Source organism: Agrilus planipennis, unplaced genomic scaffold (assembly GCF_000699045.2).
Source record: "Agrilus planipennis isolate EAB-ADULT unplaced genomic scaffold, Apla_2.0 scaffold16, whole genome shotgun sequence".
Classification (NCBI taxonomy): Eukaryota; Metazoa; Arthropoda; class Insecta; order Coleoptera; family Buprestidae; genus Agrilus; species Agrilus planipennis.
In genome coordinates this window covers 1,900,153-1,927,336 of record NW_020438946.1, presented here as the reverse complement: position 1 = coordinate 1,927,336, position 27,184 = coordinate 1,900,153, and the positions used below count along the sequence as shown (strand labels likewise).

The window sequence follows — 27,184 nt, the reverse complement described above, 5'->3', positions numbered from 1 at the left end:
ATCGTACTACAGATGGCGTTTACCGCGCCATTTGTGGTATTTTCTAAAACGCGCTGTTAAGACAGCAGGTAAAAGTTGGTCTGTGTTCTGTCGGAGCTGTCTGCGACGCGCTGATGAGATCCAAAAAGAACGAAATCGCGATCCACGTCTGGCAGTTTCGACAGAATACAGACCACTTCGAATTATTTTATAAATCCGGTAATTTAAAACTACCACCGCTTAGAAAACCTTATTAATACTTTCGTTTTCTGACTGGCTAAGGATTTCCGAGATTATTTTCTCATCGTTCTATAAAAAGATTGTACAAAAGTGAGATCTGTTTATTGACTTTACCAACAATTCAATTACAAGAGTTACAAGAGAATTGGAGCGCGTAGAAAAGATTCTATCGAAAATTCACACCGACTGTAAAACACGTGTACTTACTTAGCTAACACCATTACAGCGTACAGAATTATTTTCTCATGTATTCAAATTAAAAATTCTCAGTGCATATAAAAGCTACATGGTCGTCCTCTTCTTTCCGTTAAAAAATTCTTTTAATATGTAAGCAAACTTTTACTATATCGTTAAACAAATGTTTGAATGGAACAAAGCAACTTCGCACGATACCTATAAAGATCATGGATACAACGGAATCTTCTCAAAAATAGGAAACTTTAGTTAAAAATAGCACGATTTCACACACCAGTTAATCTCATTCATAATGGGCGTACATTTTCTATGCATAATATATAATTATAAATGAAGAAAGTTACATGAAACTCTAACTGGATGAATGGAGATGAAATCTTCGGTAATTTTAGGAAACATTTTTTAATAAAAATTAATGCAAAATGCAAATAAAAGCTTTTAAGCTCTAGAGTTTGAGTACAAGGCTGCAAGTAACCTGCAACATACATTGTGTCCCCCAATTTCTTTATCGTAGATCTAAATGATTTTTCTCATATTTATTTTCATGTTACTGTTTTTCTCAATACCGCTTCCATTTTATTTCAAAACTATCTGTAACCTTCCTGTTATCAAAATTAAATTGCATTTTTAAGAGGAAAAAGGTAGATATATTCATCATCAAAAGGTCGTCAGTTCTGAGACTGGCCGGACACGCACCTCCACTCTTTCCTATCCTGAGCTAATCTTCGCATTTCCGTAAAAGTAGAACAACCCACATCCTTAATTATTTGAGAACAGTAATCTAATCTAGATCTACCTCTACTCCTCCTAACTCCCGTCTCTACCTCTAATATGTTTCTGACTAGATCTTCAAGCCTGAGAAGATGTCCAATTAATCTATCTCGCCTATTTCTTATTAATTTCCATTGAGTCCTCTGTTTTCCTATTCTTTCTAATACTTCTTCATTTCTAACCTTCTCTATCCACGGTATCCTTCTCATCATTCGTCTATAACACCACATTTCGAATGCTTCCAACTTTCTCTTTTCCGCCGCACCCAACGTCTATGTTTCGCACCCGTACAGCGCCGCGCTCTAAACATACACCTTTTTCGAATTTCTTAATTAACCGTTCGCGGGCATAGAAGTGACTTCTTTTTATTGAAGGCGATACGACCCTGCGCTATCTTCTAGTTTATTATATCCCTACTACTCCTTCACTCCTGACCAGGGATGCAACAAGGGGGGCCCACGGGTGCCCGGGCACCCAGTCAATACCAGTCGATACAGATAATAACCCAACTTGAAAGTTCCGTTCAAACAGTTCAATCTCGTCGAAATGACCTTTTTGTTTAGTCCATTTATAGTATTATGATGATGAGAACAGCTGAACTTGACTTTTCGAATGCAATGCATTGATGACCTTTTGTTTTTTTTTGTCATTTATTGAGCACCCAGTCAAATTTTAACGTGTTGCGCCCCTGGTCCTCACTTATTTGACTTTCTAGATACCTAAAATCAGCCACTTCTTTTAATTTTTCATCTCATATCTTTATATTTGCTCTTTCCTTACGTTTTCTTTCCTTGCATACCAGTACTTTTGTTTTACTTTTATTTTTTTTCATACAGTACTGTTTAGATATATTAGACAATGCTAATACTTTTCCATATTTTTCCTATATTTTAACAAATCCCGATGATAATACATTGTTATATTCACAATTTCTTCCACGACAAATAGAAATTTATTCTGATGTTCCCAGGATTAGTAAATCCCCTGAAAATTCGACACTTTATAAGTTGAAAGACTTCTTGTATTTTTGCCTGACAAACCAATAATTTGGGAATAATAATTCACGGCAATACGTTGTAAAGGATTTACTTTATATGTACGTACGAAAGGATATACTTCGTCCAACGGAGTTTATATTTAAACTATTCACAGTCTAATAATCGGCGTCACACATTCGTAATACACAAATTCTGTAATTTTTCACGCGAATCAAATAAATAAAAACGTCAGCGGTGACCGTTCTAAAAACGAACCTACAATTTACTACGGCTTATAAATCCTCAAGTACCACAACAGATGTATTAATGCTTACAGGGGACAACATTAACTCATATTTATATTACGATGAGATATACTGTAAAAATAATAAAAAAGGAAACGACTAAGTTCTTACAATGCAGAAAATTTCCCTTTGAAATAAATTTGCTAACGATGTTTTTGCGAATTTTGACGGGGGCACCTCGTGTAGTGTTGCAGAACTCCCAAAAAATAACCACTTCTTTTGCTTTTACTTCCCGAACAACAAATTTTATTTAAAAATTATTTATATTAAAGATTAATAGTTTCAACAAGGAAAGTTATAGACAAAGGGCTCCTTAGGGAAAATGGCCTTCTGTCAAAGTCTTGTAACGAAACGTTGGTAGATTAATATACAAATTGTATATTCTGCAGGCCCCTATTTTCCTTTGGGCACTCTGGGCAAGTGCCCGGGGCCCCACGATCAACGAGGGCCCCCTATATAGTTCCTGCCAGATCCATCCGCCAACCAAAAGCCGATAATTATTTTAAGAAAATTAATCAATAATTGCTGTTAGATTATTTACTTGGCATAATCGATTTTGCATGCTATAAACGCGAGCATACCTAAATGTAGGTGATTTTATTTTTTTTACTTCGAATCGCTCTCCAAAGAGAAAAATACAGAATCTGACTACAAGGACTTGCCTCAAAGAATAAGACTTAGAAGTTCGCGCCAGACATTTTTTTATGACTCTGCACCTATAGTCCAACTGAGTTGGGAAGAGATATTAAAGTAGAAATACCTTACTTCCTATACGTGATATCCCAAGCGTGCATCTAAAACAGCGTTTGAGTTTCTACAAGGACATTGGTTATTGTTGACATTGTTTTTCGCTTGAAAACTCCAAATCCCGAGACAAAGTTGCAAAGAATTTGCTGCTAATGAAGATGTTAACGAGAAAGAGTTAGAAATAGAATGTCTGTATTTGGCAAACTAATAGTATTCTAGAAGTTTTGATAAAAAACCGAGTTGGAGACACATTTCTAAATGTAGAAATTGCATTGAGAATCTTTTTAAACATGATGGTAACTAACTGTAGTGGCGAACGCTCCTTCTTTAAACGGAAAAGTATAAATATTAAGTTAAGACGAACAATACTTCAACAAAGAGTGATCAGTCCATAGAATGGGATTTGCTCAGAGAAAATGAGTTTGAACAAGTGATTGACGATTTTGCATATCTGAAAACTAGAAGGGTGTCTTTTCAAAAAGCACAATTTTAAGTACCAACCTGAGAATGATATTAGAGTTACTTTTTCGAGTCATATTACAATTATCTATTCATTTATGTGAATGTAAAGAAACAAATAACAAACCAAAATAATTCTGACAAAGCTGTAGGGGCCCCGGTAGGCTTATGTGCCCAGGGTCTCCAATAGGTTAAAGACGGCCCTGATATTCTATGTTGGTCTTTGATTACAGTTTTCCCTATAAGTAGACTATGCCAGAGGGCATTACTATCCCAGGTCCAAAACCATGACACATCCCTAGTATGCATCAACATATGGATATATGCATACTGGAATATATTCAATACGTAAAATAGTTACCTATAATTGTACCTTGCGAGTCCTTAAGGAAGAATGCAACTTTAAGGGTTCATGTCTCAAAACGTTGAGTTTTTACGATTTAGCGTCAATTCAGACTTTTGATCTACACGTCTACAGAGAGTCATTTCCCCTAAGGATCTTGCGGGGTTTTTCGCTTTTATGAAGGATTGTAGAATAGAATTAACTTCCAAAAAGTAGGTTAGTAAACTCCATAGAACAACCAGTTCAATTCATCACAAGCTATTACTGTTTAGTAGTCACCCTGTTTAAAATATGTAGGCTTTTTCTCGTGTCTAGGGGTTGTTTAATAAGGCTCCGGGTGATTTGATAAATATGTAATAATATTAATAATGAAGAAAAACAACAACGAACATCAAACATCAAAACGAATAAGAGAACTAAATATCAGGAACAACTTATTTACAATGTATCGCGTCTTCAAATGTACATGTCTTAATTCATAGCCAAAAATACGTCTAAATCATCAATCTACCACCACCTAACTGGTATCGCTCTTGCACCTGGGCAAGCAACTGTATATATTATAATAACTCAAATCCTACAAATATAATTATTATATAAAATCAGAAATTTCGATAAAAAAAATTGGCCCGCTTCTTTACTCTCAACATAGACCTTGCAGTTACTACCACAAACCATCATTTTATTTAATTGGTGAGATAACGGATAACTTGACATTTATTCAGCATAAACCCACCTGACGTTCCCACTTCGGACAATGGTAAATGGTACCGTGTCTTTTTTCGTCTTTCTCTTTTGCAAGATATTTGAACAGGAAGCAAACACGCCATTTGCATAAGTGCAATCAGAAGTTCGTACACTTTGTTTATCTTCGCATTGTGTATGCCGTAAGTCATTCCGATGTGAAACCGTAGCAAACACGTACACAGTCATACATCATACAACCATTCGGACATGCATATAAATAAGATCAAAGTGCCACTTGCACTCGAGTGTCAAATGAAGAGGTAGGCTATTAATTAATCATGGCATGCCGGATGGTGTTGTCCACCTTATCGATTTAATAATGCAAATCACAACTGGACATATGTTGCCATACAACTATGTGTATATGTAGTGTATATACCGGATGATACAAATTTACGGAAAACTATTCAACAAATGTCCAATTTCACAAAAATTCAGATTTTAGGGAATCCTTAAATTTGGATTTGAGTAACTCTTAATAAAACCAGAAGTGAACAGTATTCCTCGGTTTCTTGTAACACTTATCAAGCATGAAGAAACGAGTTGATATAGTAGAAAATTGTTCGTTTCACGAATCATCATGAAAATCAGTAGGGTTAGGTTCTAATAAAGGGAATCACCAAAATATGTTAAAAATAGTGATATCTGTAGCGTGTTTTAGTGCGATCAGATCACCTGTGCATACAGGAAGTAACGACAAGATTAAGCTTGATCTAAGATTTTCCAATATTGGACCGATCATGGCAAAAGTTTGGTTGGCAAGCTTGCTCCACGAGAAGAAGCTAATACTAATACCATGAACAACATTTGTTACACTTGTTTTTAGTGTTTGAAACATTCTACGATGTTAATCTTCTGCTAAATTATTGATTTTTTATGACACCAACATCTATTGAGAAAGTTGGATATTTCGCTAGCACGAGAGGCGAGTTTCTTCAGGACTCCTTCCATCTTCGATCTCTCTTCAGCCCACATCCAGCATTTCTAGTCGATATTGAACCAATATTCAGCCAATCCTCTACTGCCAAGGTTCGGTACATTAACGTTTTACCAAGCTGTGTGGAAATGCTTCAATATCCAGATTCATCAATTGGTATTGGTCATAAAAATCAATAATTTTGCAGAAAATTAACATCGTAGAACGTTTCAAACACTAAAAACAAGGGCAATAAATGTTGTTCATGGTATTGACATTGGCTTCCTCTCGTGGAGCAAGCTCGCTTACCGAACTTTTGCCATGCTTGGTCCAATATTGCAAAACACGCTACAGATGTCACAATTCTTGACATATTTTCGTGATTAGAACAGAACCGTACCGATTTTCACGATGAATCGTCAAATATGAACAATTTTCTATGCTCGATAAGTGTTAAAAGAACACGAGGAGTACTGTACACTTCTGGTTTTACCTGAAACTTACTCAAATATAAATTTGTCCTTTCAGCTGGTTCATTTATTCTATGAGGTCTGCAGGTGGCAACACCTGCTGGAAAATCCGTAAGTTGAGAAAATAATCGGAATTGCATTAGACTGAAATACCGAATATACAAAAGCAACAATAGCAATATAGGTAATACGTAATCCATTCATTCTGACTGTTTACAGAAACTGCATGTTTTACGAATGCGTTCATTCAATGCACACATTATTCATTATGTTAAAGGTGAACTCAAATTAATTTAACTATTTTGAGCGCAATGTTTCCTTTCTGGGTTAGGAAACTCCAGTTCAATTCAAAACGTGACGATGTTCGAGCAATTAACATCACCGCAAACGAGCCCGTTGGTTAATACGTAAATAAGTAAGTAAAAGGAAGTCGCGGTCGGTATCACCCTGTAGTTATGGTAATGGTACACTCACGCGTTCATAAATTATTTATAAGAAGAAATTCCATCAGAGAGCGACTGTATCACAAATACCTGACGATCTGCGCACTTGTCACCAGGTCAATAATAACGGATCGGCCGTACCTTGGCCTTCCCGTTGCCATTCTACCACATTCCTGCAACGGGATACCCGAAGATGAAGCGAGATAATACATAGGATTAGTCGAATTCGCACTAATATTTTTGCATCTGCGCTAAGAAAGCAAACGCAACGCTAAACGGAACTGACCTTCAAACGCCTCTATTAAGACAACAATAAACGCATAAGAATATCAATTAGTTCTGTACTATAATATCAGCGTCGCATCAGGAATACTGAAATATTCGAAAGCAAGATCGATCCTGATTTTGAAAACGAATTACGTATTTAGAAGACTCGACTCGGATCCCTCCTTACGGCTCTACAGTAGTTACTTTAAACCTACCATCATCATCATAAGGTTGTCAGTCCTAAGATTGGTTGGATACGCACCTCCACTCTTTCAGATCCTCAGCTAATCTTCGCATTTCCCTAAAACTAGAACATCACACATCCTTAACTTGTTGCGAACAGTAATATAATGAAGGTCTACGTCTACTACTGATACCTCCTCCTGTTTCTTCCTCTAATATGTCTCGGACTAGACCTTCATGCCTGAGAAGGTGTTCTACCAACCTATCCCGTCTATTTTTTTATTGATTTCCCTAGACTCCTCTGCTCTCCTATTCTTTCTAATACGTCTTCATTTCTAACCTTCTCTATCCACGATATCCTCATCATTCGCCTGTAACACCACATTTCGAACGCTTCTAACCTTATCCTTTTCCGCCGCAGCCGCCGTCCGTGTTTCGCACCCGTATAGCGCCGCGCTCCAAACATACATCTTTAACAATCTTTTTGGAATTTCTAAATCTGCCGTTCGGGAACATAGAAGTGACTTCTTTTTTCGCCTGAGAAGGTGTCCTACCAGCTACCTTGACGTTGTTTTAACATTTACAATTCATCATCAGAAACCTCCACTTCCTTCTATATTAAGCACATCTTCGCATTTCTCAAAGACGAGATCAATCTGCATCTCTAACTATTTACGATTAGCAGCCTAATCTGGGTCTACCTATGCTCCTGGTATCTATACTCCTGTTTATTTAGCCCATCATGTCTGACAAGATGTCCTACCAACTGTCTCGCCTATTCCTTAACAACAATAACACTGTCTGTTCTCCTCATCATCATAAGGTCATCAGTCCTAAGACTGAGCTAAACTTCGCATTTCCCTAAAACTAGAACAACCCACATCCTTAACTATTTCAAGAGTAATCTAATCTGTTCTCCTACTCCTACCTTTTTTGCTCACGGTTTTTTTAACATCCATCTATAACGCCATATCTCAAACATTTTTTTCTCCACAGCACCCACCATGTACGTTTCATACCCATACAGAGTCGTACCCATAATGAGCCGAACTCGGGGTACGAAAGTGATTTCTTTTTGTTAAAAGTGACCCAACCACCTTGCGCTACTCTGTTTTATATATCTGGCGCCTTTCCATCCTGAGTTACCTGACGCCTAAATATCGAAAATCATCCACCTTTTTACCATTAAAAAAGTATTTTTTGTTTGAGTCGAATTCAAAAGTACGCACAACAAATGGATTCTAATGATGTAACACTCAAACTGCCATATTACATTTCAGTAAATAAAATTTAAATAAGTATATATAACAATTCGTTAACTGATTATTTAAATTAAATTAATTTCTACTAACGATAAAAACGATAAAAATTTTGAACAATGTGACAACGAGAAATTAAAATAAAAAAAAAAACATCAACTTACCACCATTGGTAGGGGGTGTAGAGGGTGTGCTCTGTCCCTGCGACAAAATGATCTGCGACTCGAGTTCGCTGAGTTCATTTTTGAGTTCCGCGAGTTTCGAGTTTGCATTTTTGACTATCGTGGCTACGTGGCTTAAGGACTTCCGGTCCGTAGCCACTTCGCGCAATTTTTCTGCTCCCTCTTTTATTTTCAATTCCTTCCGGATTTCACGTCTAATCACCTCCTTTAATTCTTCGAGCTTGCAAGGAAGTAAGGAGTCCGGAAGGTTTTCCGTCTGCAAACCGTACTTGTGCGACAACTCGTACAAAACCGGATGTCGGATGTAATCACCCTGAAACAAAAGAGAAAAGAAAAATTACACACAATGAAGATGCACAACATATTCAATTACCAGGGTTAAGATGACTTAAATCAGTTGACTAAAATTATGATTTTAAATAGTTCGTATAAGATTTTTTTCTAGTATGTTTTAAGACTTTTTCCGAGTATGTTTTAAGACTTTTTCCGAGTACCCTTTAAGACTTTTTTAGAGTATGTTTTAAGAATTTTTCCGAGTATGTTTTAAGACTTTTTCCGAGTATCTTTTAAGACTTTTTTAGCGTGTTTTAAGACTTTTTTCGAGTATGTTTTAAGACTTTTTCCGAGTACCTTTTAAGACTTTTTCCGAGTACCTTTTAAGACTTTTTCCGAGTATCTTTTAAGACTTTTTTAGCGTGTTTTAAGACTTTTTTCGAGTATGTTTTAAGACTTTTTCCGAGTATGTTTTAAGACTTTTTCCGAGTACCTTTTAAGACTTTTTTAGCGTGTTTTAAGACTTTTTTCGAGTATGTTTTAAGTTTCCCCCAAAATCAGTCTCCAAAACGTATAATTACAATATTACAATTAAAAAAAAAAATTTTTTTGTAGCTACACGGTTTTCGAATTTTCCCCTTTACTTGTGCTACCTGCTTCCTGCCAAATTTTATGATTCTAGATCAACGGCAAGTACCCTGTAGGTTTAGATCCCCTTACGAGTTTGATTTATTCATAGTTCCAAGGGATTGCAGACCTCAATATTTGATATTAATTTAAATTTGATTTTAAAGTGAGATATTTATTTATAAATAACTTATTTTAATCTCGATAAGTCTGCAAATAAAAAACAGAACTGTGACAAAAGTTTTTAAACTACACGGAGAAAACTAAATTTTTATGACAACGCAAAAATTACAATTGAATTTGCCGTAGAAATAGTAGAATTTATTAGGTAACTTGTAATAATCTCAATTTTTCTTTAGTTTGTTTAAAAATTATTTCAAGTTTCATAATTACTACAATTAAATTTGTAATATTAATTAAACTACCTAAGTAAATTTATTTCTGCTGGGATTTTATTTTTACAAATCCGGGTCCAAATTGTAATTTTTATTATTCTCGCTTACGAAGAAACGAACTAGTGGGATAAATTGTAAATATCGCTTTAATATTTAGATAAATATTCTTTTCTCATTTTCTCCGTGTATGTATTAGAAACATTTATAAATGCAGACACGTGTGAAAAACAGTAAGTACACTCCTCCCTGTCTGGCTTTATCATGGTCAGGCAATAAATTGGATATGAACGGTTTAAAAACAATTTTACTTTTAATCTATGTACTTCTACTACCTTTATTAGGCCACGGGACCTCCTTTTTGAATTAATTCCCCATTATTCGCTACTACAAATCGTATCCTATCAACAGTTTATCAGCGCAAGAAATTAAAAAACAATTTCGCCTTCATTTCTCTTTCATTTCGCGTCTGTTTTGTTGCTCGTAACGCGTACGAAATGGTCCAAGCTCGACGTTTATGAACTCGTTCGATTTCTGCATTCGAATCGATAATAATTGCAATTTAATATAAGCACAAACTAACCGACCGTCTGGCTCAACAAAAACCTTGATGCCATTTTTGCAGACTTTAGCAATTTGAATTTTAAACGATAATATCTAAATGGTCGACTCGTGCTGTTACATAAAGTGCTTGTTTATAGCCTAAAGTCGCTTTGGTTATTATCGTATGTGTGCACATATACATTTATCTTATCGTAACGAATCGGCTCATATGCCAGAGGTTCTAAAACTTCCATTTCTTTTATTATCTCAAATAATTCTGTGGATAAACCAAAGATATAATTTATTTGAAGTACGACAGTGATAAAATAGGACTAACATTAAATTCAACTTAGCTCCTGTCAAGTACCACCTGTGTATTTGGCGATGTTCAACCGTAATCTGAAGGAATTTTTGCGTGGTTTTACAATCGTAGACGAAACACGGATCCACCAACCAAATAACAGCCAAAGGAGTAGACTTGTCCAAGGTAACGTGCACTAAAAAAGCCCAAGTTGGTCTATCGACCAACAAGATCATGGGATGTACGCGGTGTCATTCACATTGATTACCATTCAGAGCTATTGGATATGTTCGAGATTGATTTGAAGCGAAAACGACTGCATTTGACAAAGAAAATAATGTTTTTTCACTAGGACAATGCGCGGGTAGTCGCCGTAGCAAAAATTCGTCATTTGGGCTACGAACTGGTGTCCTATCCAGCATGTTCTCGCGATTTAGCCCCCTACGGTAAGAGATTTCGGTCAAATGAAGAGGTCATCACTGAATCTTATGTCTATTTTGAAGACCTTGAGGAAACCTATTATTCGGAAGGGATAAAAAAAATTGGAAAAACGCTGCTAAAAAAATCCTCTTATTCAAAAAGTCACTGACATAAAACCGCCCTGGTACATAAAGAAAAACCGGATATTTAATACGCTGCCTGAATGTACTTGGATATTAAACGAATATTCATTGGCCTTAAAAATCAAAATTTCGTTCTGGCCGACTATTGAGACGCCCTAGAAACCATTGTAGCAGGTTTGTCTACCCCTGCTCAAAATTTTCTTACGTTTCTTTTTTCTCACGCTAACCACCATCCACCCATTCCTACGATTCATTAAGGAATGCTGAAGAGGGCCTTCCGCCATACATTCTGGAGTTATCCGAGGGAACTGTCCGCACACTAGCATTGGTAGCTGTTAAATAAATAAAACACCAAAAAAAAAAAGGAAAGAAGATTGCTTCCATTAAGCCATTGATGTAAATCCCCGGGCTAAAAGCCATGTATACTGACATTAGTCAAAAAATATGATGTCGCAAAATCTTTAATTACAAAGATAAAACTAAAAAGAGCGCTATAAACAATTTCTTGATGTGATTAAAAATATAAATCTACAACATTAATTCTACTATCCATATGTTTATTTACAGACTCTGGGATGACTTTCTACCAAAATAAAAAATTTTACGAACTGCCAAGTTAAGAAAAAAATTAATGAACTGCAAACGCCACATTTCCTTATATCCCCCACCGCCATTGTCATGTCCCAGCAGCCTACGCAATACCCCTACCTCCTAATTATTTGCAAACGTATTTTAAGGACGGCCCCTTGAATATGCTATTTTTAAGCCAATCGGCATTAACACTTACAATCTCAGATCAGGAAGTATAAGCACTTCGTTCGTGTTATCTCTTCCTACAATAACCTCTTGTACCTAACCTAACCGCTTCGTTTTTCTGTTTTCCTTAGCCCCGGATCTAACAAGGGCAAACCGGGACACCCGCTCCGGTAGGCACTTTCAGGGGTTGCCAAAATCATAACGTAATATGGTTGAAAATAAAAACCTTGCCCCATAGAGCTCCTAGCATGCAGCGTATGTTGTTCTATCAATTATTCATTTGATTTAAGTTCAAGATACCAATAGTAACTTGAGCCATTGCTCTGATTAAATTTCATAATTTAAGCACCAACCCGATACCTAACCTTCAGGAGATGATAAGACGGGTAGAATCCATATCAATAATACTACAATGCAGTAAACTACAGTCAAAAACCTTCGAACTGAATACTTAAAATATTTTATTTATTTGTGTAATTTGGTTGCCAAGTCCGACAACTCATTCTAATGATATGTGACCCAACCCAAGAAAATAAAAAATTATTTCGGCTACTACAACCTACGGCTTCAGAAATCTGAAAATTCATACTGACGAACGATGAAATTTTTATTGAGATATGTACATATTACATACTTATATCAATTAATAGTTTAAACCATAAACTGAATTGAATGTCAGACTTTTTTAGGAAACAGTAGGACACAAATTAAACTTTATACTTATTTGTATAAGTATTTATTATATAGTCCAGTTTACACCGTTACAATTAATTCCCTCTTCATCTACATGCTTAAAACGGTAAACGGTTATTTTGCAACCTCGAGACACTAACTTACATGGTCGCTATTTAATAACACATGCAACATTTTCGTATACATGTTAGTCTCATTAACAAAAAACTAATTCCAGTTCTGTAAAGACGAAACGTTATGATTAACGGTCGTATTAAAATACGCAAAATCACGAGAAATTAAAATTAGGTATACATAAAAATCAGTGACTTGTTAGAATTTCCATTATTAAACAACAATAGTCTAACTTCTAACAGCTGGGCGCGAGATATCTAATACGTCATCTGGAATATGGACAAAAAACTAAAAAAGTTTTAAGTGTTTCGTTCCCACCGGCTACTAATGCTGATGGGCGGGTAACTCCTCTGAACCACGCCGGAAATTAAGAAGGTGTTTTTATACAGCGGATATTCTTGAATACCCAATTTTTACCCAAAAACTAGGAGAGGGGGTGCTTATATGCCGAGGATGGCATATTGTTAATGTACTTGTCCAATTTGAAAATCGGACAAAATTTTTACTTGAATTTTTACGGATAGGTTTTCAAATTGGACAAGAAGTACATTAACAATCTGACCGTAAAACTTGAAGTAAAAATTTTGTTGCGATTCGTTTTTCCACTTGTCTGTATTGAAGTTTCACTCCTACTATGTGTCCCAAAACACATTTCGTTTTCACAGGTTTACTGCAAATTATGATTTGGTTTTTACACAGACCGCAAATAGAAGCAATGATGCCCAGCCTCGTGAAGATAAGAGGTAAGAAAACAACAGCTTAGCACAGCACACGCCGCCGGGACTCTAGCGGACCCCCGCTCTCTGCGCGATTGCGCATTATATTCATCTAATACAGCTGTTACCCTCTCTTCGCCGCCGCCAGCCTTTTTCTCCCACCGCCGCTGCCGCCTCTCACCCCGCGATATACCGACTACCACAACCACGCGGCCCTAACGCTTTTTCGTGACAGAAAAAATCGTAATACCCCGTCGCCTATATGGAAGTTTCACTTCAAAAATGTTTTTTCTATGTTCACTGAACGTTTTGCCCTACCGGTATGCAGAGAAAAGAGAAGGGGCGATTTAGAATACTTTAGATTGAAGTAGTTGAAGCTCCTACCATAAAACTGATTTACCTAATAATGAAATTTTAACTTACCCTCAGATTGAATGACCCCCTTCTGTTAATCTTACGTTTATTTACGAACAACCCCCCAAGTAATCAAAGAGTTGCTTACGATTATACGAACAATTTCATTGTTATGAATAAATTTTCCAGCAGTTGGTTCTTAAAATAACGGTTAAAAACGTTGCCACTAATAATACAATAAAGCAGTTTTAAAAGATTGACTTAGTATATTACAGTTGAAACAGTTTAAATTTGCCTATTATAGACGGTTACGTCAACTGTGCATTATTTATGAATTAGTACGTTAATATTAAAAGGGTAATAAATGCTAACAGCGATTTATTATAATAACCGAATACAATGTAGAGTACAATAAGGATAATAATACGGCATATGATAATAGACGTGTAGTGGCGCATGCCGCCTTGCCATAACTTTAGCATACGTAAAAGCTTTTTTATTATTATTTATTATTATTATTATTATTGTACATTATTGAAACATACGTTACTATAAATGTTCTTTTGGTAGAACGAACAACCACATGCACAATCAATCAAATGCCGGAAAAAACACATTATTACAACTATCTACTGCGTGGACGAATAGAACGAAATGTTTGTTTAGATGGTATGATTCTCATAAACAATGAAACCCGAGTATATGGGTGTCAATTTTAATTGAGCTGATGGATCTTCTAGGTATTGCTTCTACGTATTAACATAGAAAAACACGTTTAAATTACAAAAGTTTTACTGAACCACAATAATTATTTTGTTACTCAAATAGAATCAAACGGTGAGTTAATTTTTTTGTAAAAAACTTAGAAGAAGAATAATAATGAGCCAGGTATAGATGTAATACAGGCGGAAATTCTAAAACATGCAGGATAAGAGGTTAGAGATCGTATCTTTAATCCACATTTACGAGACAGGAACAATAATCTTAACTTCCGATGCGTTAAAAACCTTAACCAGAATTGTACAGAAAAGGATGAAATAAATGGCGGAAGAATTATTAGGGGAAGATCAATTTGGGTTTAGAAGAAATAGATGAACGCGGGAGGCCATTCTAGCTTTACGGATAAGAATAGAGAAAACGATAGAAAAAGGAAAGAATGCGTATATAGGATTTGTAGATTTAGAAAACGCTTTTGACAATGTTAAATGGGACAAGAAATTAAATATGCTTAAAAATGTAAAAAAGTGGCTGATTTTCAGTATCTAGGAAGTCAGATAAGCCAGGGCGGAAGGAGTAGTAGGCATATAAAGTAGAGGATAACGCAGGGTCGAATCGCCTTCAGTAAAAAGAAGTCACTTCTGTGCTCGCGAACGGTTAATTTAGAAACCCAATAAAAAAGTGTACGCATAGAGCGTGGCGCTGTACGGGTGCGAAACATAGACGATGGGAGCGGCGGAAAAGAACACATTAGAAGCCTTCGAAACTCTACGGAAGTCAATAAAAAATAGGAGAGATAGGTTGGCAGGATACCTCCTCAAGAGTTAATTGAAGTAGAGGTAGACCTAGAGTAGATTACGATTCGTAAATACCTAATAGTTCAAGATAAGGAATGTTCTAGTTTTAGGAAAAAAAAGATTAGCTCAGGATAGGAGAGTCTTAGGACGGACGACCTTATGATGATGACTCAAAATCAGTGGCTTACCTTCTTCATATGTCATACAACAAATTAAAGGTCTCGGCATTCTTCATTAATTAAAAAAGAGTGCAAAACGACTAGTCAAACAGCTCACGAATATGTGACTAAAATGCACACCATATGAATACTAAATATATTTTCGTGAAACCGAGTTCTTAGAAATGAGTATGTCACTAATCAATAACAAGTCGTCTAAAATATTATAAATAATAGGTATATATACAGGTGCCAAAGCTAGGATCGGCTGAAGAGGACCCTGGCTGGTCCTAGAACGGCCTGAGGTAGAGGGGTTTTAGTCGGTAGGTCCGAGGATTTCTTCCTCGGGAATCCGACACTACCCAGTCGTATGGATGGCTAGGTATCTTTGGAAGATTTCCCCTCTTCCACGGAAAACATAAAAAAAAGGTAGGCTTGGATACAGGTAAAATATATCCGGATGTCGAATACGGATACCGGAAATGGCGCCCGAATGCTGGATGCTTTGTTAATTTATCCATTTATAATCTCTTAAAACAATTCTCCTAATGACCTTGAAATTATCAACGATGTATTTTCAATGCTTTATCGAAAACTTCTGTTATTTTTTAGTGGTGTTCAACCCCCTTATCAAGGTACTTATACTTTCTACATTTGTAGTCCCATTTTTGCTACCAAAAATGCAAGTTGTAGGTCAAGACCGAGACCTTTTCTACTTATCACTATCAAATATTGTAGGTACGTGCAAAATAAATATTCTAGGCGACACGACAGGTAGAAAAAGTTACGAAATTAAAGTGGAAGTGTACCGCAACTAATTCGATAATAATTTCAGGAAGCGAGCAATCAAATGACGTCACGGTCAAGATGGATGATTGACTGGTTGCGCTCCTGGGTACATACATGGGTACGATCTTCCTTCGTCTTATAGAGCGAGACTTATTTCGCCCGACATTTGTCATCGTCATTATCATCATCATCGCAATCGAGATAATCATAAGTCTCATAATTGTCCTGCACACCACCATCTTTCGTAACCTTGATTCGAGCGAGAATGTCTATCATTATTCTCGCATAATATCATTTCTAAAGTTCATTGTGATCGTTTAATGTGGCACGGCCTTAAAAGAATTACTCTTGCCAATAATAATTACCGTACATGCACGCATGCTTCCATGTGCCTAAATGCAAATACACACGCAGTCGTCGTACCAACCAATTAATTTCCGATTACATTATGCAATTCATCGAGGACGTAATTTTTAATTGTGATATCACACACATTACTTGCAAATACAATGCAAAACGTATTCATTACCATAAAGGCATTGTTTTCCCCTTTAGGTTGACATGCATTTCTAAGGAGAATTATTCTCTGCTCTCTGGAAACTATTATGAATTATCAACGTTGCTCGGAGCAAAATAAAATTTCAACATCACCGGCTCTGATCGACCCGACCTCGGTTTTCTGGGCGTTTTTATTCATCGTCATAGGGACGCCAGCCCGAAGACTGGGTTGAACGCATTTCCACTCTTATCTATCCTGAACCAAAATAGAACTAGAACATCCCTAACTGTTTGTGAACAGTAATCTTATGTAGGTTTACCTTTGATTCTCTTTGATCGTTAGTAATATTATGGAGGAAGGAGATACAACTATACGTAAGGTGATGTAGCAGGAGGGTCCCAGCTATAATATTTTACTGAAAGGAATATGCATTTTTAAGCTGACCTTCCAATAATACGTTTGGAATACAAAAGGAAGGACTTTGGACCTTACATAAAAAGGGAGTAATCAGGCTTTCCGACAGAAGAGAGAGTAAGAATATGATATCATAAGCGTAAGTATTGTTGGAATCAAAACATCGCCTTGCAGAGGGATAAAATACTCCATAGAAAGACCCTCCGAATTACCGAAGCTTCCAATGGTGCCCAAGAAATATTCAGCTTGCGACGCCATCTATGTCACATGCGGAATCTCTCAGGGGTTTCATCTGAAAGAGGCCATGAGGCAGAAATGAAAAACCATCCTGGAACAACTGAAAGTAAGTCCTTGGGGTGACGCCTTCAAAATCGTAAAAAGGAGGCTAAGGACCAAAAAGAAAATCGAGCCGTCCCCAGAGCAAGCTCTCAGCCATTGTTATTCCTAGAGTGCGAGGCGGAAAAATGGGATAAACCTGAATAGCACGCAACCGATACTTTGATAAGTTTTAACGACATACAAAAAGCAGCGAGAGAGATGAAGACAAGTAAGGCTCCTGTTCCAGGTGGTATCACCATGGAGCTCATAAAGATGTCGCACAGGAAATCCCCCAGCTAATACTGTAGGTATTTTGATACTACTACAGCATAGGCGAGATGCCACCTGAGTGTAAGAAGGCAACTCTGGCCTTGGGCCTTCGAAGACGGAAACCAAACGAAGTATTAACCCATATGTTCGTTAGATATGATTAGGCTGGTGGGATATCTTGAAGAACATTTTTCCCGATTTCCAGTTTGGATTCAGTAAAGACTGTTCTACAGTAAATGCTCTCATTACGCTAAGAACCTGGTTGGATGATACCAAAAGGCCTACTTATAGGCGGAAGCGATTGCGTTCGATATCAGCAACCAGGGACGCAACAAGGGGGGAGGGGTCCACTGGTGTCTGAGCACCCACTCGATTGGGTTGGGCACCCAGTCAATTCCAGTCGATTCAGATAATAACCCAACTCCTGTAGGTATTTTGATACTATTACATGATAGGCGAGATGCCACCTGATTGTAAGAAGGCAATTCTGGTCTTGGCCTGCGAAGACGGAAACAAGGGGAAGTATTAACCCATATGCTTGTTAGATATGATCGAAAAGTTATACCAAAGCGCTGTAAACAACAGGCTGGTAGGATATCTGGAAGAACATTTTTCCAGTTTGGATTTAGAAAAGACCGCTCTGCAGTAAATGCTCTCATTACGCTAAGAACCTGGTTGGATGATACTAAAAGGCCTACTTAAAGGCGGAAGCGATTGCGTTCGATATCAGCAACCAGGGGCGCAAAAAGGGGAGGGGGTCCACGGGTATCTGAGCACCCACTCGATTGGGTTGGGCACCCAGTCAATTCCAGTCGATTCAGATAATAACCCAACTTGAAAGTTCGGCTCAAATAGACCAAGCTCGTAAATGAACAGCCGAATTCGATCTTTTAAGCTTATACAAATATTTATAGTATTATGATAGGAGCACCCAGTCAAACTGTAACATTGTTGCGCCCCTGTCAGCAACGTTAAATTACAAACTAGCCATTTAATTAAATCTGGCTAAAACTGACAAAAGTTGCAATGTTACCTAGATACTAAATATGATTAATGAAAATTTTCTATTATAAGTAAAATAATAATAATTCCACTGAGATTCTGTTTTGGCCGTAGCGCATACAACCGGAAACGTTAATATAGAATTGTGGTATAAAATATTTTAACCTTTGAAAGTATATAATTTTTGCCTCACGACGGTTTCGATCTAATAAACAATCATAATAGAACATAACATCTCGGCATTTCATCTTCGAAAGTACCATTAGATCTCGTGAATGGAACACAAAACTATGACCAGAAAATAATAATAGTAAAAGAAGAGGTAAGAAAGTTGTCGTGTTCTTTTATTACACTTATATAGTAACGACAAAATTATACTTAAACAGCGGCAATTAAATCTAATCCTACACCAAAAAAAAAACCGAGTCAACAACCGAGACTTACAAGTAAGTACATATTTAAATAGCCAATCAAGGAATACTCTCTTAGCATAACTTAACTTAAGACCATAATACTCCATAGCGTTTCACAAATGTCAATCAAAGGAATCTTGTTCATCACAACCTAACCTAACTCCTTCATGCATAACAATTCCGAGTCCAATCAGGAAATACTCTCTTAACCTAACCTACATTAGCACTTCACACACGCCAATAGAAGGATTCTTTCTGTCACAGTAACCAAATTTAAACTAATAATTTCGTCAAAGGGCGTATGGCCACCGCGACTACCACATCTTGTATATCAAAGGTGTCATATTACAGATCAACACACCTAAAGATTTCATTTGTGGAATTTAACACATGAAATTTTTACGTAGTTTTTGAAAAATTCACATGCGCAAACCGTGATAAAAAATTGAAATGAACACACCTAATTAGTCTACCCTCCCTCCAGACTAACCTAAGATTCAACCTTTAAACACACTTTTTCAAAACACTCCGGCGTCCCTGCTGTATATGATCCTACAACAACCAAATATTGACATTTAATCATGCTCGATACATCAAAAGACTGGTGACTTTAATTAAAAATTCCGATTCATCATCATAAGGTCGTCAGTCTTAAGACTGGACACGCACCTCCACTCTTTCCTATCCTCAACTAATCTTCGCATTTCCCCAAAACTAGAACATCCCACATCCTGAACTATTTGCGAACAGTAATCTAATCTAGGTCTGCCTCTATTCCTCCTACCTCCTGTTTCTGCCTCTAACAGGTCTCTGACTAGACCTCCATGCCTGAGAAGGTGTCCTACCAACCCATCTCGTCAATTTCTTGTTGACTTCCACAGAGTCCTCTGTTCTCCTATTCTTTCCAATATCTCTTCATTTCTAACCTTTTCTACCCACGATATCCTCATCATCCGCCTATAACACCACATTTCGAACGCTTCTAACCTTTTGTTTTCCGCCGCGCCCACCGTCCATGTTTCGCACCCGTACAGCGTCGTGCTTCAAACATACACCAATCTTTTTTGAATTTCTAAATTAACCGTTTGCAAGCATTTTTTATTTATTTTCATACAGTACTGTTTTGTCAACACTTCTTCCAATCTATTTAAACCTATCTCTAACTCCTCCTTTCTAGATTTCATTCTTTTATTGCACGTTTTAATCATCAGGTAGTTCGACAAATCAAGAACTCTATTGAGTTTTAACTAATTCAAAATCAAATTTCAAGATTACAGGTTGCTCAAAGTATTTAAAACATTAAAAACCGTAAACAGAATAAAATAAATTGCAACATACACTTCTACAATCCAACCCCGTATAAGAAATTATTCATGATTAATTATTCATTTAAAATGTCCACATAGAAGATGAATGTGACCATTATGTTCGGTAACAATGGAAAATAATTATGACTGGTAATTTATACAATCAGTAAAGTCGATACAATCATTTTAAACATGATAAGCGAAATAAATTAATTTGACCGACAAAAGGATATTAAGAAACATACGCAAATTTGCTATTTTTCTAAAACCGTAATCATTTAGAAAAAATCAATTACACATCTACAAAATGTTGCTAAACAGTTGTTGTTTCAATTTTCCTCCATGCGTTATTACTAATGAAATTAATTAGCCAATGAAGCAAAACGCGACTTTCGAGAAAATGCAAAAACAGGATAATTGACCAAAGCAGCTGTCCAATAATATCCCAAATAGCGTAATAATTACACGAACATGTATTAAGTAACGTTAGATAACCATTAAAGTAACCGTTACGCATATTGTCGTTAAATATGTACGGTAAACAGCAGCAACATATTAAAAAAGGTACAAAAAATTTAAAAAAAAAACAACATCGTACACAGCACATACTTTCTCGGTTCCTTGGGAGTTACAACAGGTGGAAGAACCATAAACGATACAGTATGTGTACAATAGGCACGTATGTACGTACTTAAAAGTCCCACAGCTCGGCCATTCACTCCTTAATTCAACCATTCATTCATTTATTAAAAGTCCAATCGAGAACATGAAAGTACAGAAAAGTTAAATAAAGCCGGTTATCCACGAAGCCGATAAAACTGTTGTCGGATGGTTGGAACGACGATTGAAGCTAAACGATCCGGATCGGATAGTAAAAGCCAACACGCACTATGAGGAACCAAAAATAACAGCGAAGAAAAAATTAAATTTCATTGATTCTAATGGAGTTGAGCTAATTTGTCGGAAGCGCGGCAAACAGAATCACATGAATCTGTTTTGAAATGTAAGTTGAGAATACTATTCGCAGAGGTTTCGACAAGAATATACAATACATGTAATTTTAGTGATAATTATCACTGGGGAGTGTTAAGACGATTTCAAATTTTTTTAAGTTAACATAAACTGCATAATTGATTTTACATCTAAATGAATTCATCATCATAAAGTCGTTAGTACTAAGAGTGAGTGGTTGGACACGTACCTACACTTTTTCCCATACTGAAATAATCTTCACATTTCCTTGAAACTGGAACCTCCTACATCCTTAACTATTTGCGAACCGTAATCTAATCTAAGCCTTCCTATACTTCTGTTAACTCCTATTTCTTCTTCCTGACTAGCCCTTCATGCCTAAGAAGGTGTCCTACCAGCCTATCTCGCCTATTTCTTATTGACTTCCATAGAGTCGTTTGTTCTTTTATTCTTTCAAATATCTCTTCATTTCTAACCTTCTCAATCCACAGTACCCTCAACATTCGGCTTTGACACCACATATCAAATGCTTTAAAATCAAATAAGGATTTAATTACTTTCGACTTACTAGTATCATATTATTGATATTAGAAAACTTCGGTAACGCAATAAACGAGATTCTCTTCTCAAACCTGGAAAAACTATATATTTGCAAATGGCGCTATAAAAAAAGTGCCCATGAAGGCTAATAAGGCCGGCGCTGGCTCTACCCTCCGGCTTTACAGTAGAGTAGCTAGTGGAAATTTTTTGAATTGGCTCATAGTGACATTGTCGATGATTTTACAGTAGTTTTACCGTCTTAGGTGACTAATAGTGTGCCGGTTGCAACAATCGATACCGCAAAACTAAAATCTACAAATACAAAATCTACAAATACAAAATCTCCTATTGGTCAGTCGCAATCGGTTTAAAATAAAATCACAAGCTTTTACCCGCGGATTCGCTAACGTTGATGTCCTCAATACGTGTCAAAGATCATCGAAAATACAATAACTTGATAAATTTGTCCTGACTAAGATCAGTAGGAAAAAACTAGTTTCTAATTTTCTAGATTAAACATACACTTTACGTAGTAAATATTCGTCTTTTTTTTTCTAAGCATTCCGTTTTGTTTTATATTTATTTCTCTTCTCAGCTAAGCCATTTGGTATAAGAATTAGTAAATTTATTAAGACACTATAATACTCCAATATTACCTTATTGCTGGTCCGAATTTTATTCGTAAAGAGTTCCAAGCATCCTTTAAATAGAAATGTTTTTTTTTCTAATACTGCAAAGTTCAATTCGCTAATCTTTTAGAACCACACCACGTATTGACCTTTTACGTTTTCACCCAAAAATATACGCTAGCACAAAGTCTACTTCCTTTAACATTATTGAAATGCAAAAAAGGCATTTTTTACCATGTTTTCTCTATTCAAACAGACAGGATGTGTGCGTATGGGTGCAGGAAACAGAAACTATCACCGTGCATAATCAATAAGGTTCTCTAACAACTACAGGCATGTACCTAACTAAATACATAATACGATACATGATGCAGCCACATCAATACCTACTAGCTATTCAACGGAAAGTGAAGGATTCTAATTTGTATGCGGACCTTCAATTAAAAATTTTACGAAAACATTTTAAACCGTAAATATTTTAATTTATTTTCAATGCAACAATATACTCTCATTGTCTGTTCAATGTATTTTCACAACACGATTAAATGTAGTTCACGTATGTATGTATATGCCAAAAGAGACTAAAATAATTAGTTAACTTCATCAAACCTTCTAAGACTGTCCAAGTCCAGGCCCGCGGATCTCATTGTGGCTTGTGATTTAATGATTGATTTTGCAGAAAAAATATCTTGAAAGTCACAAATTTCTTCAGAAGAATTTGGAAGTTTCCGAAAATTGTTATCAACAGAAGATTTTATCGCAATATCTGACCTGATCTTTCAATTTTAAGTAGTTTTGGATCAACATGTGTTTGTGAAGTTTTTCAAATCTAAATCGTAAAAGAAATTTCCTCTAATAACGTTACATATTTGATTTGTTATTACTGTCCAGATTTGAGCTGGCGCCTAGCATAGGAAAATTATTAAAACAAAAACAATTCTAGAAATCACACCGATTACACCAATTACGTAGACTTAAATTTGTTACGTAAAATTTTGTTTCTCCATTTGGCAGCAAATGCTATTTATTATATTATTGAACGACAAGTAAATTTTAAAATGTTGATTTTTTTGTTGCACAAAACAAGACTTAAGCAACAAAAATAGGAACCGTCAATGCGTCAATACATCAATAGCCCGTTAATGATTTTTAAATGTTCAATTTCGCCCAACTGTTAAAAAGGTTGAACACTGAACAGGCTTGTTCTAAACGATTAGTTAACATCATTATCATCATCATAAGGTCGTCAGTCCTAAGACTGGTTGGACACGCACCTCCACTCGTTCCTATCCTGAGAGCTAATCTTCGCATTTCCCTAAGACTAGAACATCCCACATCTTTAACTATTTGTGAACAGTAAGCTAATCTAAGTCTACCTCTACTTCTCTTAACTCCTGTTTCTACCTCTAATATGTCTCTGACTAGACCTTCATGCCTGAGATTTCCTATCAATCTATCTCGCCTATTTCTTATTGACTTCTATAGAGTCTTCTGTTCTTCTATTCTTTTTAATACCTCATCAGTTCTAACCTTCTCTATCCACGGTATCCTTATCATTCGCCTATAACCCCACATTTCGAACGCTTCTAACCTTTTCTTTTCCACCGCGCCAAGTCCATACTGTAGCGAGCACGAGCGTGTTTGTGTGCGATCCGGCATACGTGTATCAATTCGCCAACTAGCCGCGGGCGCCTTTCTTCATGTGCGCCGTATTTGTAAATGTGCGTGTCCTACCTGCGTTCTGGGAAAGCAATTAAACAGTTCAAAGAAAAAGAAACTTTTCCGGACGTTTCGAGAAGGTTCCCGAATGTAAACAAAAGAGTATTTACAGGAACAGACGATCGCCGAGAGAAGAAGAAATAAATTGACTGTTGCAGAAGTGAATCGAGAAATAAATTGACAGTGATAGCAGTGAAATAAATAGCGCAGTGAATAGTGATATATCAACAGTAGTGTAAATAAATAGAATAATTCATAACCGAAGTTTAGTAATAAATAATTTAATAGTGTTTTTAAGTTCTTCAATAATTAGTGTAAATAAATAGTTTTTGTAGTTATCAATCTTCGAAGTTAATATTGTTAAACCCACAAACATTACAATACTTTCTTTAAACAGGGACTTGAATTTATTTGTTGAAGAGCGAGTTTTATTTATCCGAAAGTACCTGTCGGGCTTGTTTTTGAGAAATGTTAATCCGATGAAGTCGATACGCTTAGACGACAATTGTTTCTATTCACTGATGCCAAAACCGCAGAATGTACAACACGAAAGAACTTAATATGGATACCTGCTATACACTATAGATTATACCTACGAAAAATGCTTTTTAGCATAGTCCCAGATTAAATACGACTTTTTGAAGACCTGAGTGACGTTCCAAAAGTTCCTTGGTCGACAAAAATTTTAACCTAATTCACACTTCAAGGAGCACAATAACTGAAACTAAAACGAGAGTAATAAAACAGCTAAGAGAAACGGAATTTTTTTATGAGCTACATACGTCAATTTCAATAAAATGCACACTGTAATATTGACATGCTTATATAAATTACTATTCATAGTATATTTAGTGTTTAGTCGCCAAGGAATGAATCAATAACGCACACCCTTCATGAAGTTGTCACCCGTAATGCATATACATAAATTGCATACTGATTTTTTCGAGCAACCAAGTGGTATAGCTTATTCAGAATGTCATGGGCCATAACGGTGGGTTGCGTAGTAATAAAACCTCGCCCGTTGAACGATTTCTATTGGGATCCGTCAAATGGGCATACACCATCTGGTGGCAAAATTTATAACTCGAATGAGGGAAAAATTTACATAGGAACTGTGCACGCAAATTATAAAATTGTTTATTAAAATAATAAAACACATTAAAAGTGTAGAAATTTTTTTGATGATGGAGTCGACGAAGTTTTCTTCTAAAGTTAAATCAAATTAAAATTAATATCTTCAGTGAAAAGCTGCAATAGCACTTCAGACATAGATCTTCACTCTTCACCTACATTAACTACTTTACATAGAGAAAAAAGTAAACTAATAGAAGCTTGGATGAAAGCAGTAGGTATCAAAGAAGTGAATTCCGGAATAAAAATTTGTTCACGTCATTTTAATGCACATGATTATATTTCAGCAAGTATTTACCATCAGCCATAACCTTACTATTTAAAACTAGAATCATACTAAAATTATAAAGTGAGAAATTATTTATTCCTGTGTAATTGATTTAACACAATTCTAATGATACGATATAATAATCACCCAGAATCACCTCATCAATTATATAACGTGAATCACTTTTAAAATCCGAAGTTTGTAAAAAGTAGGCAGTAAACTTGACGGAATTTGTTATTTCCGAATTTTATAATGTGATTGGCATTAAAAACACGCTTACCTTTAACGAAATTTCCTTTCCGAGGCTTTGTGTCAGCCCAATTACATATTGTGTCAATACTTATCATTTTATCGTAATGTAAAAACTTGGAAATTGCACGGTACACTATAGGAACTATGTTTTTTAGGCTCCTCCCATTTGACGGATCCCAATATTTTTTCCGCTCTTCAAAATATTGACCGTCACTGTTTACAGTTTATCTACAGCCCATCCCTGGTTTTGCATATAGCGGGGTACATGTTTCAATGAGACACTTTGAATTTTTTGCAGGGTTAAATTCAATGTATTAGTGAATTAATTTTTTGAATTATCTTTACCCACTACAAATAACCTGAAATTAATGAGGAGAGATTGTTGCTGCTTACTCCCTCACCGGGAATTGAACCGGTTCACGTACCAGTGTATCAATTTTGTCAAAAAGTAAACGAAGGTTTGCAGTGCCAATTATTTATTTTATTTAAATTTATCAGTTTTTTTTAATTCGTATGCTGTAGGTTTTTGTCTTGAACCTTGTTCATGTTGTATTTTATTATTTACAATTAGAAGGTGATTCCGGATGTTTTGTTTGTTCAAACCTATCACCGTTATGAGCGTTGAAAAAACATCTTACCGTATTCGAGTTAAATTAGCACAACACCCACTAACGAATTCAAATATATTTTCACCTAAAGTCTATTAGCACTTCACAAAAACGCTAGAAATTTAATACTGTCGATAAGTACACACGGTTAGAATGTATTTCATTTTTATAAATCCTCAAGGAAGTTTTCAAAGCAAAAACCAAACCGTTACTGTCAAGTACGTAAGCAATGTCTACTTATTTCTTCAATTATATCCTGGTTTAATCAATTAAAGAAATTTTTTTGATGGAAAATCACTTTTACCATGTAAATAGATTTAAATGTACAAAATGCAAAAAGAAATTATTTCAGTGCCAAGGTCATGAAGTGTCCCTAATTATTACCGGAAGATTCCCGTAAATTCCTTATTTTTACATATCACTACATAGTATAAAACAAAGTCGCTTTCCCGCTGTCTGTCCCTATGTATGCTTAAATTTTTAAAACTACGCAACGGATTTTGATGCGGTTTTTTTTAAATGATAGAGTGATTTAAGAGGAAGATTTATATGTATAATACATGCAT

The 27,184-nt window shown here is 36.0% G+C and overlaps 1 protein-coding gene across 3 annotated transcripts in view; it reads right to left on the bottom strand.

The window, feature by feature from the left end:
* The window catches only part of LOC108744655 (serine/threonine-protein kinase N), a 73,509-nt gene that overhangs the window by 30,383 nt on the left and 15,942 nt on the right, over nt 1–27,184 (bottom strand). For all 3 annotated transcript variants that reach the window (XM_018480521.2, XM_025974689.1, XM_025974688.1), the window contains exon 2: nt 8,466–8,796. In XM_018480521.2, the coding sequence (XP_018336023.1) occupies nt 8,466–8,796 (331 nt within the window). The remainder of the gene's footprint in view (nt 1–8,465; nt 8,797–27,184) is intronic.